Source organism: Boleophthalmus pectinirostris, unplaced genomic scaffold, assembly GCF_026225935.1.
Source record: "Boleophthalmus pectinirostris isolate CB_2022bp ecotype Guang Dong unplaced genomic scaffold, ASM2622593v1 HiC_scaffold_14, whole genome shotgun sequence".
Taxonomy (NCBI): Eukaryota; Metazoa; Chordata; class Actinopteri; order Gobiiformes; family Gobiidae; genus Boleophthalmus; species Boleophthalmus pectinirostris.
This window is the reverse complement of record NW_026571047.1, coordinates 10,008,185-10,026,034: the sequence shown is the minus strand read 5'-3', so window position 1 is coordinate 10,026,034 and position 17,850 is coordinate 10,008,185. Positions and strand designations below refer to the sequence as shown.

Genomic DNA, 17,850 nt, shown 5'->3' with positions numbered 1-17,850 from the left:
ATTTTGAATTGTTTGAAATTGTTTTATTTACACTTATCATAATTTTTTATAGTGTAATATTTTTTGCTTTATTCATATAACAGTAACTAGTAACTTTTTGAGTAAACTGTGTTACCACTCCACCAGGAAGTGTCAAACAAAAATAAATACAAGAAAAAATTGTTTAAAAAGAAAAAAAAATTGGAGGTATTGGATTGGATACTGATATTGTTGTAGCTGATAACAGATATTTACCAATAAAAATTTTTAATCCATAGAAAGACCTACAAATTCATGTTAAGTGTGTAAAGCTGACAATTTACTTTTAATTTTTGTTAAAATGTTATTACAATAACAGAACAGACAGAAACAATATCCGTACCAATTATTTGCTTCATTTTCTATATCAAAGCAATACTACATTTAAAAAAGCCTCCGATATCACTGATACCGATACTGATAAAAGCTAGAGTAATACAATTTACAAGCTTATCCAGCAGAAAACAATGTATATTTTTCTCACTGGGCTAAAGAAGGAACCTCTTTGGCCTGTGATGGCGGAGGAAGAGGAGGAGGACAGCTGGGAGCTTTCATTCCGGGCTTCTTTGGTGCAGTTTTTTTGTGGCTGGTCCCTGGAGCTCGGGGTGGAGGAAGAGGCTGAGTCCGACTGTTCTGAGATGGGGTGTCGAGGACTGTGGATGGGGCAGAGGGAGCAGATGGGGCAAGGGCGGGGGTAGCAGGGGGAGTGGGTGCCTGCATCCTGGGGGCCGGAGCTCTTGGTTTGGAGAACTGGGCGACTGGGTGTTCATTTTGATGGGTAGTTTTGGACATGAAGGAACGTTTGGCTGTGGAATAGAAATTGTGTTAAGATATAATTAGGCAGTTTAGGCGCACTATGTGATTTTTTAGGTTGGAGTTCCATCATCTGCTCATTTCTATGGATATGCCATTGTTCTGACATTTTTTAAATTACAAGTGGTTTTACTGCTCAAAAATACTTAGAAAAACAGGCATTCTGACTGTGAATGGCTTTGCCTCTCCACAAATCTGACCTGTAACTTGGTGTGGTTTGGTCTCCATGAAGACAGGTTTAATGCCATACTGTGAAACATTCCAGACCAAGAAATAACATTTCCATGGAGAAAAGTATATGACCGACCCATCTCCAAAAAACTTACACAGTGCACCTTTAAGTAAAAAGGTACTCATCTAAATACTGAAATAACCTAACCTGGTCATCTACGAGAAAGAAAACACTTTATGAATTGCACATATTCTGGTATTAAAAATAAACCACAAAAACAAATTATATCTGAGCTAAGTTAAAGTTGCACTATGTAACTTTTCTGATGGAGGGTCAGTAAGGAGATGTCATTGCTTTCCCTGGAATATTCACCAGTATGGCATTAAACTTATCTTGCATTTATTTTATCATGTAAGTTTATATCGCATTGAGAACAATGCATTTTTACTGTGTTTGGGGTCACCTCTCTCTCTCCACAGATGACCTGACCTGTAACCTGGCCTAGTGACATCACCTGCTTGTCTCCATGGAGAAAGACACATTTAATCCCACACTATGGAACATTCTAGTCGCAATAACATGATTTAGAAAGCAGAAAAGTTCAAAGAAAAGTTCAAATCATATAGTCAATATAAAGCTTTTGTCACCTACAGTTTATAACCACAGTGAGAAAAGTAAGCAAAAGTGTGCGGTTATTTCATCAAGTTAATATTACTCAACTAGAAGTAAAAAGTATAATGTAGTCTTCAGAAAGTAACTTTTGGCACCACTTCTTAAAATAGTGAAAACAATATTTTTTCTAAGATGGTTACAACTAGAACTTTTGTGTGTTATAATAGCATTTTGTGATGACGCATGACCTCAACGATTTATATTTCAGACTGTGGTGTCAGACTTCCTGTTTAATGTGAGCTTCCTGGTTTCACCGTGTTCATATTTTCTCTATATGGGTACTGGGTACTAATGACAGGCCACCAATTTGAAAGAGGAAAAGCGTAAGAGCTAAGAATGAGCTTGGGCAGTTGCATAATGGAAAAATACATATGTTTGAAAACAAAGAAAGGATGTAAGATAAGTGAGTGAGTGAATATATATGTTTTAATATATTCCTGGGCAATCTCAAGATGACATCTAGATTAAAGTACAGAAATAGACTTCACATGTGTTTTTGTACAACCCAATAATATCCCTTAAGGACTTTACAATCTGCTCTTTAATGTAAACTGATCTCTGCTCTGGACCAGGAAACTCCCCTGAAATCCTCTCCTATAGTAGTGGCCATAAGGCAGTGCGACTGAAATATCCTTGGTGATTGTAAAGGTAGTATCACTACAAATCTAACATGTGTAGTATACATTAAACAGACTGGCAGACGTATGATAAACATTCAGTTTTCTCCAGTTTTCTCGGGGCATGGAAACTTAAAGAGGGGGTATTTATTGCTAACACATGACATATTTAGTTTACCATGTTACCTTTTATTGTTTTGAAAATGTTATATTCTGCTGTTTATGTTTATAAGTTAAATTTCCTTTGAGTCTGCCCATAAGGAGGGTTTGAATAGGGCCTGGGAGAGATCACTATATTCCTCACTTATGCATGGATGATATCTAAAACTTCTTCAGACGTGTTTTTGATGAGTAAAAGCTCGATTTTGCATGATACCCCGACTTTAAGATCTTTTTGTATGAATAACTAAAAATGCAATCATAATCATAATTGTCATTTTCCTTTTTGTTTAGATCTTTTGTTCAGAAAAGTTGCTCACTGTTTTTCACCCCCATACTCTTTTGCCTTCATTTGCAGTTACAATATTCTGCCTGTTGAAGTGACTGGCTTCTCCGTGCGCCAACAGCTGGAGTCTTTGTGCCCTCTGCTGGTGTTTTTGGATAGAAATCAATTTACAAGTTCTAATCATTTCTACTGTACTTACGTTTATAGGGTGTTGACATCTTGACAAAGGCTCTGGGTGAGTCTGGGGGACCCTCCAGGATGGGCTCCAGTACCCCCTGCTCCGAGCACTGTTTTTGGGTGGGACTCTTGTTGGGTGCCACCGTCCGGACAGGGGGAGGAGCGGTTTGGCCTGATGAAGAGGCGATGAAAGAAGAGGAGGAGGTTGAAGAGGTGGAAATCAGAGCAGGACTAGGGCTCTGAGCAGAAGAGCTTGGGGTGATGTTCTGTGTTTTCTGTGGTGTCTCTGCTGTGGGACCGGCCCATGTAGATGTACCACTACGACCAACTGATCCTGATTTGATGAGGAAGAAGCTTGAACTGTCCTGGGACGCAGTGCTGGAAACAAGAAACAACAAAAAGGATTCATTAAGTCATGTTAGAATGTTATTACCTCATCCACCCCAAACCATACCTGGAGTTGTATTTTGTTTCATTCACACATGTTTGAGTAACTGTAATCTCCCAAACCCAAATGCTCTGTTCCACCTTGTGATCTCATGTGGAAGTGGAAGTTTTCAAGTGAACAGCTACCTTTTACCTTTAGTTCAGTAGACAATGGTAATTCCATGAAATTATCCAAATTATTCTAGTGAAGTCATTTAAAAACACAGGGAGCACATGACAAGGTAGAGTGTTTACTGTTTGATAGAAGAACTCTGAATTGCAAAATTTGTGTGAATGAAACAAACCACAAGTCCAGTCAGGTTTTAATGAGGATACAGCATTATAACAGATCAAAAATGTGTCTAATATGGACCTTTACAAAGTAATGTAATTTAAAAATTATTCTAAAACTTTTAGGGGATACTTGTACACTCTACATAGGTAATTATGTGCTATTTTGTGTAATATGTTTGGGTAATTTGTCTTATATGTAAGTTTGTATGTATATGTACGTTGCTAATTCTGTTAATTAGTATTTATTCTGCTCTCTATTCTTATTGAAGTCTTATTCTGCATAACCTTTATTCTGCAGAAGAAAGATATGCAAACCAAGGCATTAATAGGTGCTCAATAAATACTAATTAATGTCAAATTAACCAATTGCACGTATGCAAATTAACAGCTAAAATAAAGTGGCATAAAGACAGCAGTGATGGTAAAAGTAACCTCACCCAAGGTCCCAATGTAACTATGTGCTCAGTTTATTCATTTACTCAATAATAAAAAAAGATTGAATAACTCAAACATATGAACTAAAAAAAAGCCATGTCTTACCTGTTTGACTTTGAAAGCGCTGTATGATAGGAGGAGCAGGAGGATGCAGTGGAGGTGGTGGAGAAGGTTCTGGTCAGTTTCTCTTTTTCATAGACTAAAGATGGACCAGGCATGGACACCTCCGGACACTCTGGAACCTCTGGGATCTCAAAGGAGATAGCTGCAAATTTTCATTTAAACAGAAGATGACTTAAAAATTCACTTAAACATTTGCATTTTTGCATTATGATAATCAAACTATGAACTTTTGTTTTTAATTGAGTGCTTAATAACTTAAAGAAGAAGACATATTATGCGTCTATAAAATATGTAGATTATTATCTGTGTTTGGATCTTTTTTAAAACACAATGTTGATCTAAAATTACTTAGTAGAAGAAACAGGTCTACAGACTTCCTGTTCAAAACTGTAGAACTGATAGGCCTCCGCCTCCTCACAGTGGCATTTCATGACAGTAAACAACACATTTTCATGTATGTGTTTTCATTGTTTAAAAATGGCTATGTGACATTCTATGTGACATTTGTGACCTTACGTGTATGACCAGGTGTTTGATTGTTTTTGAATAATAGCATGTAAGGAGCAGTAGGTGGAAATAGGTGGTAGGTGAAAACAGAAAAAGCCTTGAATGCAGCAAAAAACAGGATTACTCACACATGAATCAGCACTTATATATAAAGGTAATTTTACATAATATGTCACCTTAAATACAACATCAGGCATTGGTTTCATTGTCACTCACTGGTTGTGTTTATTATGGAGGATCTGAGCCATGCTTTGTGACTGTAAATGAAGATACGTGTAAATAAAGATATGTGTAGGAGGTTTTACCTTCTGGAAAAAGCTGTGAGCAGTACTGAATGAGAGGCTCTATCACTGTGACAACTTGGACTGAAGAAGCTGAGGCCATGTCGAAGAGGGCAGCCTCCCTAAACCGCAGATACAAAAGACACAAGTTTTATGTATGAAATCAGTCTTAAAAATAGAATGTTGAATTCTAACCACCATACCGATAAAAAGTATTGCTAAAATTAATCGCTGACATACCCTTCAGCCAATGGCCACAAGAGGTTGGGTCCCAAGACAATAGCGATGTTACTGGGCGTCATTTTGTTCACAGCTTGCTGCTCTGATAGAAGCGACAAAAACTGGACCAAGTATCTAGGATTACAAAAGTCAAGAGCAAAATTATACATCAAAATTGTTCAAATTAAAGTTCAAGTTAAAAAAATTAAGATAAAGTATGTATCTTTCTGGAGGTGGAAAGTCAACTGTACGATTCAGTGGAAATAGAAAGTTAAAATCATACTTAAAAACATTTTCGATGCATGTATATATGTTTTATATCATACTGTGGAAAATGATAGTCAAAGAAACAACATTTCCATGGAAGCAAGCAGGAGGAAGTCCTCCTCCAGGTCAAATAAGAGTCAGGTTTGTGGAGAAGCAAGCAGTGATATAAACACACATATAATGAAAACACATGCCTTTTTTTAGTTTGTTTACTTCCACACTATGGAATAGTCTATGGAAATCTCCATAACAAATAATGAAAATAAACCTGAGATTATTGTAGTTTTCCCGGGGCAATTTTGTCAGCAATTCTCTAAACTGCTTTAATTTCTCTGTTGGCTCTTTTTCACTGCAAAGAAAAAAAGCAGTAGCTAAAATAAGAAACAATTATTTAAAAATGAACACAAAAACAGGAAGAAGGTACGGTACACACCCTGCCGCTTTGAACCATTCACTGTAGAGTTCAAAGGTCATGAGGGGTTCAGGAAGTTCACGCAGGTAGGACTTCAAAGCTCCTGTCAAAACGTGTTCATATCTTATTGCAAATGTCTGGCTGTGATGCAAATTCAGAAGTGCACAGGAAATAGCAGATTCTATGTCGAATAAAGTGAAAGGGGAAAAGGGTTTGTACCGGCTACGGCGTGAGGGTCCATGCTGAACTCACTGTGGTCCACTTTACCCTGGTCTAGACACGTTTTCAGTCTCTTGACCACTGAAGCTGCAGCTGCCAGACGAAAAAGACCCTATGATTCAAAGATGGAGATTTGGATTCAAAGATGGAGATAATTGTGAATAAAATAGACAATAGAACAAATAGTTGAGGAGGGTAAATGTTAAAGATGCTTAACAGTTTTTTCTTTGTAGATTAAGGTATACTTGTATTTACATCACATGAAACATAAACTCAGACTAAATTTGGAACTAAACCTGGAAGAGATCAGGACTGAACCAAGTCTAAAACAGAACCAAAGTCTATAACAGGACTAATTTAGGCTCAGACCAGGACTAAATCTTTTTTGGTATTTAGAATTAAACTAAAATATACATAAATAATGATTTTACATGTCATTCATTGTAAAGTGTAAAATTGACCTCTAATGGCTTAATTTAATAATAGAAACAGGGTAATTGTCTTCCTATTAAAAAATGCAGAACTCTTCATAGTGGCATTTCACCCTGGCAAGCAGCCCATTTTCATTCATGCATTTCTACTTTTCAAACATACCTACACAACACTTCTGAACCCTATGTTATGACACGGAGTCTAAATAAATTTTTAATGAAACCAAGTTAGAGGAAAGTAGGTAATAGAGGGTAGGTGAAAGGGTGAAAGTTCCAAATGCATTACTTAGGATTATTCAAACACGGATGAACCAATCAAAATATAACTTTGATTAAGCTAATGATGAGGGGACACTGTGATAACACTGATAACACTGTGATAAGCTTACACAAACTGATTTAGCATAATATGTCTCATTTGATATTATCTTTCACTTTGTTTTGTTTTTGTTTTATAGGTACAAATATGTCAATTAATATTTGAATTATTTTAAAAACATTAAACAAATGTTATTTTATTTAATGTAACTATTTTTGTGTGTGTTGTACCTCCTCTTTCATTCCTGTTCTGAGTAACATGTGGATGCACTCTTGTATGGGGGCAGCGATTTCTCTCTGGCTATGAGTCAGATGAGCCAAAAGAGGTTCCCCATAAACTCGCTGGTCGGAGACAGAGGGGGGGGCTGACCCTGTGATGTGAAGAAAGTGCATGAAGTTTTGAGCCATGGTTATAACAGTTACAATGGTTACAATGGTTTAAAGTACAAGTCAGTTATGTGGACACAAGAGTGAGTACCTTTCTGACTGTGGTTCTCTTTGAGCTCGCTAATGTTTTTGTCCAAGAATTCAAAAGAGCTTTTGTAGTATTCAGCTTGGAGCTCCAGTAGCTATAAGAAAACAGAATATCCATACATTTATTATTTATTTATTGTGTTGCATCTGACTTATTTACAACAGGTTGTTTTAAATAAATTGTTAACATATTTTTGAAATCCATTTTTAAAAATGCATATAATTATCTGCACATATATAATATATAACTAAGGAATAGACTTAATACTCAATAAAAAATACTCTATAAAGATAATAAAATATAATTTTCAACATTAAATAATAGTACTTCCTTTTATATTATCATGTGGCCTTATATCTGTGTTATCTCTCAGTTGTCCAGGTAGGTTCCAAAGAAGTTCAAGAAGATAATAAAGAAGAGGAACAGGCTAGAGGAGTTTGAATCCTTTTTAATATAAAACTCATCAGTATCAGTATTGGACTGGTTGGATATGACTGAATGTTGAAACCCACATTATATTGTCCAAAGAAATTGTGTTTTTAATTATTATTGTGGCATCGGAATTGATATTTAGAATCAAATCTACTCCTCCTGAAATGTTAGTATCGTGACAACACAACTCTGTGGCTTAGTGAATGTATTTAGCATACATTCACTAAGTCTTGTTTACTCACTCTAATAAAGTAGTCTGCGTAGTCCTCTTCTTTAGTGGCAAAATGATAGAGATCTGCTGAGTATTGGTCCTAAAAGAGCCAGAACACAGGAGAGGTCAGAGGTCGTGTGTGCTAACATATGTGTTTCACAGCGGGCTACCTAACAGTCGTACCTTGATGGTCTCCAGTCTCCTCCAGGCCTCCTCCACTTCCTCCCTCAGCCCCTCCTGCTTAGCCTGGGCTCCTGTGCTCGTCTGGCTCCTATGAACACATAAACAAACTATTGGAACAGACTAAGTGAGTATTGGAGACTGCCAGAACGGTGTTAGCTTACTTGATCCGTGCGTTGTTCCAGTCTCTTGTCAGCTTCACAAAATGCTGTTTGTTCCTGAGGATCTCTGGTAAATCTTCCTGATAAAGACAAGGCAGGTTTGGTGATTATAACATTGACGGAAGTTAGTTATGGGTATTAAAGATGCACTGGGTAACTTTTCTGTGTTTCCTGTTTGTCTCCATGGAGATGTTATTGCTTTACCTGGAATGTTACACAGTAACACATTAAACATGTATCTCCACGGAGACAAGGAGATGACGCCACCAATAATTAAATTGAATAAATTCAAGATAGGCTGAATGTCATATTATGGAACCTTCCAGGCAAAGCAAAAACATCTCCATGAGGACAATCAGGACCCCCACTAGAAAAGTTACATAGTGCACCTTTAAAAATATATTAAATGGAAATTAGAAAAAGTTGATGGTTGATATGACAAAAGGAATAGTCTATGTACTAATATGGCGTATCTTCAAACATGCTGGTATATTTTTTTACTATAGAGAATTATGTATGTGTCCCCATACTTCACTGAGCTTGTTGAGTGGTTCAAGGACATCCTTCTCCACTTTCATCTCAAACTCAGCGAGTGTGTAGGCCAGTCTCTTCTCCATGAAACAGCACATCTCCAACACTCTCCTGTCACATTAAACTCAAGTTAGCAAAAGTCATTTACAAAAACTTCATTTGAAAATGTAATTATAACAAAGCTGTACCATGCACTCTTGAAGATTTAAAAAAAAAAAAAGTTTAAAATACAATAAATTTAAACATAGCAACACAATCATAACTGACCCTGGCTTGCCAATAGATTCTGGAAGTTGTGAATTCCTAAGAAAATATAGTCCTAATAACAAAATCCCCCAATTGTGTCAGTCTGTTGTCACAAGGTGTATTTTTTTATTTTCAAACAGAACTGAAAGCCACAAGCCTTGAGGTGAGCACGTGAAAATACTTCCATTTTAAGCACATGCATATGATATGACAGGTCCTACACTTTCCATTAACATGTAGATAACGTCAGTAGATTTCAGATTTTACTAATAATCTTGCCTAATCATGTCTAGTTTTAAAATTTTTGTGAAGTAAGTTTACAATTACATAAAGGTACATAAGGATATAGAAAACCCACCAGGAAGGCCGATAATTAGTGGGAATGAATCACTTACAGAACCTTTATCTAAATACATAGACTTTCATATCAAACCTTTTGTCAGTGACTTGCCTTCCTTTATTCAAGACAGTACTCAGGTGTTAAATAAACTGAAACTGATTAAGAACATTGGAGAAGGATATCTTACAACTATGGACGTAGAATCATTATACACTAATATTGATCATAAAGATGGACTAATGGCACTGGAACACTACCTAAAAAAGAGAACTTCTGAGACAATGCCCCCTGCTGGATTTATATTAAAGCTAACAGAATGGACACTGAAAAATAACATCTTTCTGTTTCAGCAGCAACTATATAAACAACAAAAAGGCACAGCAATGGGAGCATGCTTTGCACCCAATTATGCAAATCTGTACTTGGGCTTTTGGGAAGAAAACTATGTATTCTCCAATCTGAACAATCTTCGAGACAAAATATTGTGGTGGGGACATTACATTGATGATGTTCTACTATTGTGGTCTGGGTCAGAACAAGAATTGTTACAGTTTCATTCTTACTTGAACAATACAAATGTCAATATTAAACTCAGCCTAGACTACTCCTTATCAGAAATACATTTCTTAGATTTAAATATTTATAAGGACCTTGATGGGGATTTACATAGCACAATTTTCAGAAAACTAACTGATCGAAATACAATTTTAAAAGCAGACAGCTTTCACCCCCCATGGTTGCTTCAGAATATCCCTTATGGTCAGTTTCAAAGACTACGGCGGATTTGTGATACTGAGTCTAACTTTGAAAAAAATGCTCAAGATATGAGCTGTAGATTCAAAAACAGAGGCTACACAGACAGTACTTTGTCTTTAGCCTACAATCGAGCCAAAAGTCTTAATAGAGAAGAACTATTGACTCAGAAACCAAAGAAAAATGTGAGTACTAATCAAATGTATTTTGTAACTGAATATGGCACTGAAGCAAACCGAATCAAACAAATAATCAAACAGAACTGGAGTATATGAAGAAGCGACAGCACCCTAAGAGACGCTCTCCCAGAGACCCCCACCATCACCTTTAGAAAAGCCCCTATGCTCAGTGATAGACTAGTGAACAGTTATCTCCCTCCTTTGAAACAAAAGACATGGTTGGACACTAAGGCTGGTTGCTACAGATGTGGTAACTGTACCTTTTGTGAACATGTACAACAGACGAACTTATTCATGGACATTAACTCAGGTCAAAGTTTTTATATTAGAACATTAATTAATTGTAACACTACCTATGTAGTATACAGACTTGAATGCCCATGTGGTCGTTTTTACGTAGGCCGAACAAAACGCAAATTGAAAAACAGACTGGCTGAACATAAACAGGCTATAAGGACATATTAGCCCCTGTATCCTATGGCCGTGCATTACAAAGAAGCCAACCATGGCAGCTGTAAAAGCCTAAAACTCTGTGCAATTGAACATATTAAAGAAACAATAAGAGGAGGAGACAGACTGAAAAAAACTATTACAGAGAGAAACCTACTGGATCTACACTCTCAAGGCCACACAGTTTCCAGGACTCAATGGAGAGTTAGATTTCTCCCCCTTCCTTTAAAACTACAAGCTTTAAATGTGTAATCGATCCTTGTTCTATATCCCTATCTTCTTGAAATTATTTAAGACTAGCCCTTAACTATATTATACAAACTATAGCTGAAGCACTTTTGAGTTATCGCACTCTATATATATCCTTACACTATGTATCTTTTTTATACTATTTTATACTATTTTCATATAATGTATCTATCTATGTATTGGTTGTTGGGATTTGCACCATTTATGTCTTGTATTATTGTATTTGAATTTGTTTAGCCTATAATTAAGGTTTGTTAGGCCTACATGTCCCATCATGCATCTAGGGGACTGTGGGCCAGCCCACTGTGAACATGTGACCTACACCTATTACTTTAAATCTGCACTGTGATAACCATCTCGAGTTTGCCCTGATGAAGGCTGAAGGGCCGAAACGCGTTGGCGTATTTTAACTTTATCTGCCATGTGGTATTATTTTGTACTTTTTGAGTGCCTCAGTTTTTTTCCCACTTTGTATTTGAGACTGGTCCCTACACTGAAGAGCACCAAAAGGACAATTCTTCACATTTTTTTGCATATCCAAGTAGCACTCCAAAGCCTTACAATTACATATGTAAAGATAATTTCATCATGTTAAAAAGAGACAAAACAAAATAACACACCTTTATTTTGTTGAATGAAGGTTTAAACAGTCAGAAAAATGCCTTCTGTGTGTGTGATTTGTCTCAAAATCGTGGGTGGACCCCTCCTTGAACAGCCACCTTAACGTGGTGGAGGGGTTTGAGTACCCGAATGACCCCAGGAGCTATGTTGATGGGCACTTCATGTCTCAGGTAGGGTCATCCAAGGTCCTGGGGGACAGGTCAAAAAGGTGGTTCAGATGAGCATCAGACAGAGGCCAGTTATGTCGCTCGGATTACCAGTACCGGGGCCCACTCCCTGGAGCCAGGCCTGGGGTGGGAGTCCGACACTGAGCGCCTGGTGGGCGGTTTCCCCCACGGGGCCCGGCCGGGCACAGTTCCAAGGAGCAACATGGGGCCGTCCTTCCGTGGACCTGCCACCTGTAGGAGGATCTATAAGGGGCTGGTGCAGAGGGATCTGGGAGGCAGTCGCAGGCGGGGCCTCGACGACTGGATCTCCGGACATGGAGACTAGCTCTGGGGACATGGCATTTCACCTCACTGGGGGAGAAGAAGTCTGAGCTTGTGCGGGAGGTTGAGAATTACCCACTAGATATAGTCGGCCTCACCTCAACACACAGTTTGGACTCTGGAACCCAACTCCATTTCTCTTGCGTTGCATATGGGGAGTGGTGGCGGGCTGTTGTGGGCCTGCTCATTGTCCCTGCAGCTCAGCCGCCATGTGTTGGAGTTCACCCCGGTGAAAGAGAGGACCACGTCCCTGCGCCTTTCAGGTTGGGGACAGGACTCGCACTGTTGTTTCGGTCTACTGGCTGAACAGCAGTGCAGAGTACCCAGCCTTCTTGGAGTCCCTGGGAGGGTTATAGACAGTGCACCAACCGGGGACTTCAATGCCCAACAACAGTGACACCTGTAGAGAGGTGATCGGGAGGAACAGCCTCCCTGATCTGAACCCACGCGAGGTTCTATTATTTGACTTTTGTGCTAGTCACAGTTTGTCCATAACTAACACCATGTTTGAGCACAAGGGTGTCCATCAGTGCACGTGGCACCAGGACACCCTAGGCCAGAGGTCGATGATCGACTTTGTTGGTATGTCATCTGACCTCTGGCAGCGTGTCTTGTTCACTCAGGTGAAGAGAAGGGCAAAGCTCTCAACCAATCATCACCTGGTTGTGAGTTAGGTCCGCTGGCGGAAGAGGAAGCCGCAAAGACCTAACAGGCCCAAGCGTATAGTGAGGGTCTGCTGGGAAAATCTGGCGGAGCCCTCTGGCAGGGGGGTTTTCAACTCGCACCTTCTCGCAGTGCTTCTCCCAGATTCTGGGGGAGGCTAGGGACATTTTTTAATGTAAAAAAAAAGTACTATTTATCAATAACTTGTCTTTAATTGTTGTTCTTTTTAGAAGGATAGTCTGGTATGTGCCCATTTTAATTTCTTGACAGTCTTTTCAGCACAAAATTTTATTAAAATAGATCTTAGACTCCCCACTTTGGGCACACCTGACATGGGTAGAGGTAGCCTATTCCATTTTAGAGCTTACTGCTACTTCCTGTATTAGCCAACTTTTTATTTTCTACTTTTCTTCAGCTTTTCTTTAACTGTCACTTAACTGATGTAAAATATGATAAATATTTACCACAGGTACTATCCCCCAAACCAAGCAATAATTAAATGAAGACCTGTCATGTGCACGTAAAGAACCATTCCTCTCACCTGATGGAGGACTCTGCATCAAAGTCTTTGAGACATTCAGCCATCCCAACAGACAACTGCATCAGAGGGAGTTTCTTCTGCAGGGGAAATTACATTGCACCTATTACATTGTTAGCACTAAATCCAGTTTCATTGTCATTACATTATTATAGAACCTATTATTATTGTTATTACACTTAATAAACCTTGTTATTGTTATTACCTTTTAATTACTAAGCCCATAGCCATCATTATTACACTGTTAGTACTAAGCCTAATGTTATTATTATTACCAAGCCCACAGCCATTATTATTTTGTTGTTTGTTCCGTAGGTGCTAAACCCATAGTTATTTCAACAGTATATTTGCCGTGTTGTTACCATGCGTCTCTCAGCATCTACTCCGGTCTGACTCTGCATACAGCTCAGCAGCTTTTTATGGAGGACCTGAGCAGCCTTTTTTGCAGGTTCCACCCGCTGGTCCACCTTTAATTAGCAAAAAACACAGTAAGTTTAATATTATCACTGCGAAAGCTTGGTTACTGGGCTGCGTTCACACTTACTGAAAATACACATAGTCCTGTTCTAGTTTCATGTGAATGCAACCTTAGCGTCACTATATTACTTCATATCTGACATCCGGCATAGCTGTCTGGCTAACGGTGCTGGACTATCCATTATGATTGTACATTTAGAGCAACCATTTTAAGTGTCATTGTTCAAAATAAAGGTTTAATCAATAAAGACAGTTATGTGCAAGTGTATGTGTTAAGTGTATAATTCGATACTTAATAGTAGGCCTATTCATTATTAGACTTACCCGTATGAGGTCTTCATGCAGGAGCTCAGCAGCATCATTAGACCTATAAATGAAAGTAAACAAGAGACAAGATTAATTAATTCATTAATATTGATAATACAAAATGTATGTACCAGCAACATGAACATTTCTGCAAAACAGAGATTGATAGTTATTTACTTAACTTACGTAAGTTTTAAAAGAAATTTTACTTTTCAAGCAGCATAATTTTACTCCTACTTGAGTAATATATTCAAGTAATTTTTGAGTAAGTTTTTGTTACTCTTCCCACTGTGAATAAGTATACAAGTGACAGAAGCTTTATCTTGTGACAGAAGCTTTATCTTGTTACACTGCTCCTTCAGATATCATTTAAGATATAATATATTTTCCAATGTTTGTGTCTGTCCTTATATCCTTGTAACAGCTTTTGTGCTTCAGTTAATGTTTTGTCCTTCAAATTTCATTAACAAACTTTAAGTTGCTCTTTCTTAAGAAGTAGTTTTCCCAAATATTATTTTTTACTCTTACTTGAGTAGAACACTACTTTGTACTTCTACTTGATTAACATTACTCTTATACTCTTACTTGAGTTCCAGTGTTTTTTTGTTTGTTGGTTTGTTTGTTTGTTTTTTCTGCTCTGACCACCTCTGCTGAAAAACTTACAGTAAGTAAGTTAATTAGTGCTTCTTAATGAGTGCTGTAGAGCAATATAAAATAATAGAGCTCATGGGTGCAGAGCATGACAGCAGCCTGTTCAAAGAGCAGCAGAGGAAGTCCCACCCTGTTTACACCAGAGAAGAAATCCCCAAGGTTGGAGCCACAAGTCAGTTCTCTTTTATTACTACTATGACTTTGTGTTTGGTGGAAACCATTGACTTCCACACACTGACAAGATGACATTGTTTGAGGGCTGGGATGGCCTCAAAGTGAAACTACCCTGGTGTACTGTCTGGTGTACACCTACATACATCCATATGTCAAGTTGATGAGGCTAAAGATAAATAAAACATATCTAACTAGGGCCTGGACATCACTGTCTATTGTAGCACAAAATATATTCTATATTATAAAGACTTTTACTTAATGCTTTTTGAGCAATTATGTCTACATGTGTGTTGCAAGTACATTGACAAATCTCATACGTACATGTTTTGGGCTGACGCTGTAAAACAGACATCTTTGCCATATGGAATTTGGTACTAAAACTAGTATCGAAACTACAGTACATATTTTGATTTGAGAAGGTATCGATAGTTAAAAAGCCACATTCATGGGACAGAAATGAACCTTTCCTGAATAGCTTTAGAATGATCTTGAGCTGGACCAGAACAAGTATAAGACCACACAGACTAGTATACGCCTACCATAGACAAAATACCTGGACAACTGAAGGGTTACACAAATACAAGGCCACGTAATAATACAAAAGAAAGTATTGCTATTTAATGTTGAAAATCCAATTTATTGTCTAAAAAAAGTGTTTTTTAATTATCATTGTGGTGTCAGAATCAGTATTGAGTACTGAGTCTATTTCTTAGTATCAAAATCAAGTTTGAAATTTTAGTGTTGTGACAACACTACTGTCAAGGTACAGTACTACACAAGGGCATCTTTTTCATGACTATTCTTGAAAAGGCTGAAGTAAGGTATCTATAAGTTCTCCTCTCTGATCATAAGGTGGTGAGAAGTGCTTGTATCATTAGTGTGTGTGTTGTTTATGTTTAGAAGTTAGAGTGGGCGAGGAGCAATGCACTGCAAAATGCATGGCCCTCCACAAGTATAGAAACCTGTCACATAATAGCTCCTAGAAATGTGGGTAACCTGAAAGTGTTCCAGCTGCATATGCACAATTTAAGCATGATACTGTGTGAGTTAAAAAACCCCACTCCTCCCTTCCTGCACCACATGTTTGATCCTCTCACCCACTGGCCCGCTTTGGTAACCTGCACACAGCAGCCTGAGGTTGCCCGCACTAAAATGAATGTTAGTTGTAAAGAGGAAGGATTTAAACTCTGTGGCATGAAATGACCAACACTTGGAGCATGATAAGGGAGTATGGCAAACAAATAGAAATTTGTTCCAATCATTTATATTGTTAATCATCTCCTTGGTGAGGTGACTTGTATTTAAATACCAAGGTCCTATTCATCATAGACCCAGCTTAGTTCTAGTCACTAGTCACTTTCAATATATGAAAGCTGGAACAATATTTTTGGGGGGTCAGTCTTTAGACTGAAAATGTACAATGCAAGTATGTATTTAGTCTTCCCTTTGAGCAGCCTGATTCAATAATAGACATACAATATAGGCCTGATTAATTTTCAAACTTAGTATATCTTAGTATATCTTCCAGTTGGTTTGATCATATCTAGTTTCACTTTCAACCAGGTTTGCATTTAGATCTGGTGCTAATTGGAAAGAAGTAAAGTAAGTAGTATGTAAGTAAAACCAGATACCAGGAAAAAAATACTGTAAGTAACAGTACAACATGAAAAAATCTGAAAAGATTTTGAGATGTAATAAAGCTTCAAATGTAGTGATTATGATAAAAAGATGTGCTGAATTTTTATTCAACAAAAACAATTGTAATTCCAGTTGTTTTTAATTGTTTATTTGTTGTTATATTTTTGTTTGCTCAAATGATGAACATGTTAAAAGTAAACCCTCAGCCTTTTCTATAGGTCTCAAACTATAAATACTAAAATACTTTTCAGTCCTGTTAAAAAATGTGGAGTAGAAGGTACAGACACCTGCTTTTAGATATAGTGAAGTAAAAGTTGTACTTAAAGGTGATAAAGGTGCATTGTGTAACTTCTCTGGTGGAGTGTCCATCACCCACTTGTTTCTATGGATATGTAATTTCTCTGTAATGTTCCACAGTATGACAGTAAACAGCTCTATCTTACATTTATTCAATTACAGAGGGTTTTATAGCTCAAAAATGCCTAGAAAAACAGGCATTCTGATGTTGAGGGGAGTTGCCTCTCCACAGATCTGACCTGTAACTTGGTCTGGATCATTCTCAATAAAAGGTTTAATGCTATACTGTGAAACAGTCCAGACAAAACAATAACATTTCTATTGAGAAATGCCTTTGATGGACCCTCCACCAGAAAAGTTACACAATGCACCTTTAAGTACAGTACTTCAGTACTTTTACTTACGTTCCACCACTGGCCTATTGTGTGAAACGCTGTCATCTAATAGTGGTTTACTTACTTCCCAGCTGAGCCCAGTTGCTTGAGGATGCTTAGAGACTGTCGGAGCATGCTGCCAGTTCAACCCAACACCACCTTTCTCTGCACTGTTGTCCTCGTCTGATCTCCAACAGCTCACCAGCTCTGCGCATACATCCACACACACAGCGCCCAGATGTTCATGAGGAGCTTTCGGCTCAGAATGCACTGCAGTTCTTACAGCCAATTGGTTTTAGTTGTGCATGTGTCAGCCGCCAGTTTTCGTTCTTGTTTCAATAGCAGGCTGTTGTCACATCTACAGCACAAGTTACAGAATGAGGAAGTTGCAGAGATGTTAAGTGTGGTGGGGGAGTTTGTATCTGCCACAAGGGACAGTGACAGAAATTAACATGAATATTAATAAGTTCTGATTTAGAATATGCCCTCAGTTTTCAAATATAGGCTACATTTTTTTAAATGTAAGTGGATAGTAGCCAGTTGTGTGCTTCTGTAATATCTAAAAGTACA

The 17,850-nt window shown here is 37.9% G+C and overlaps 1 protein-coding gene across 2 annotated transcripts; it reads right to left on the bottom strand.

Annotated features, from left to right (window-relative positions):
- Position 1: 1 nt before the first annotated feature.
- On the bottom strand, positions 2–17,657 carry sh3bp1 (SH3-domain binding protein 1). Of its 2 annotated transcripts, XM_020924386.2 has the most exons (18): positions 17,366–17,657; positions 14,165–14,207; positions 13,726–13,830; positions 13,367–13,443; positions 8,836–8,947; positions 8,309–8,385; positions 8,148–8,235; positions 7,996–8,064; positions 7,325–7,415; positions 7,078–7,217; positions 6,098–6,209; positions 5,900–5,981; positions 5,735–5,815; positions 5,221–5,334; positions 5,005–5,102; positions 4,175–4,334; positions 2,937–3,292; positions 2–824 (listed from the first exon to the last, which is right to left on the bottom strand). In XM_020924386.2, exons 1-18 carry the CDS (start codon positions 17,413–17,415, stop codon positions 499–501), a joined length of 2,181 nt encoding a protein of 726 aa, XP_020780045.1. In that variant the 5' UTR covers positions 17,416–17,657; the 3' UTR covers positions 2–498. The 2 variants fall into 2 exon arrangements, with proteins under 2 accessions (XP_020780045.1, XP_055005874.1); XM_055149899.1 differs by lacking the exons at positions 13,367–13,443; positions 13,726–13,830; positions 14,165–14,207; positions 17,366–17,657 and adding an exon at positions 11,674–13,345.
- Positions 17,658–17,850: the final 193 nt, after the last annotated feature.

Coding starts and splice junctions, on each gene's coding strand:
- sh3bp1 (XM_020924386.2), bottom strand. CDS start 17,415: ATGCTCCGACAGTCTCTAAGCATCCTCAAGCAACTGGGCTCAGCTGGG. Junction 14,208..17,365: donor CAACTGGGCTCAGCTGGGAA/GTAAGTAAACCA, acceptor TTTCATTTATAG/GTCTAATGATGCTGCTGAGC. Junction 8,948..13,366: donor GATGCAGAGTCCTCCATCAG/GTGAGAGGAATG, acceptor TTAATGTGACAG/GAGAGTGTTGGAGATGTGCT.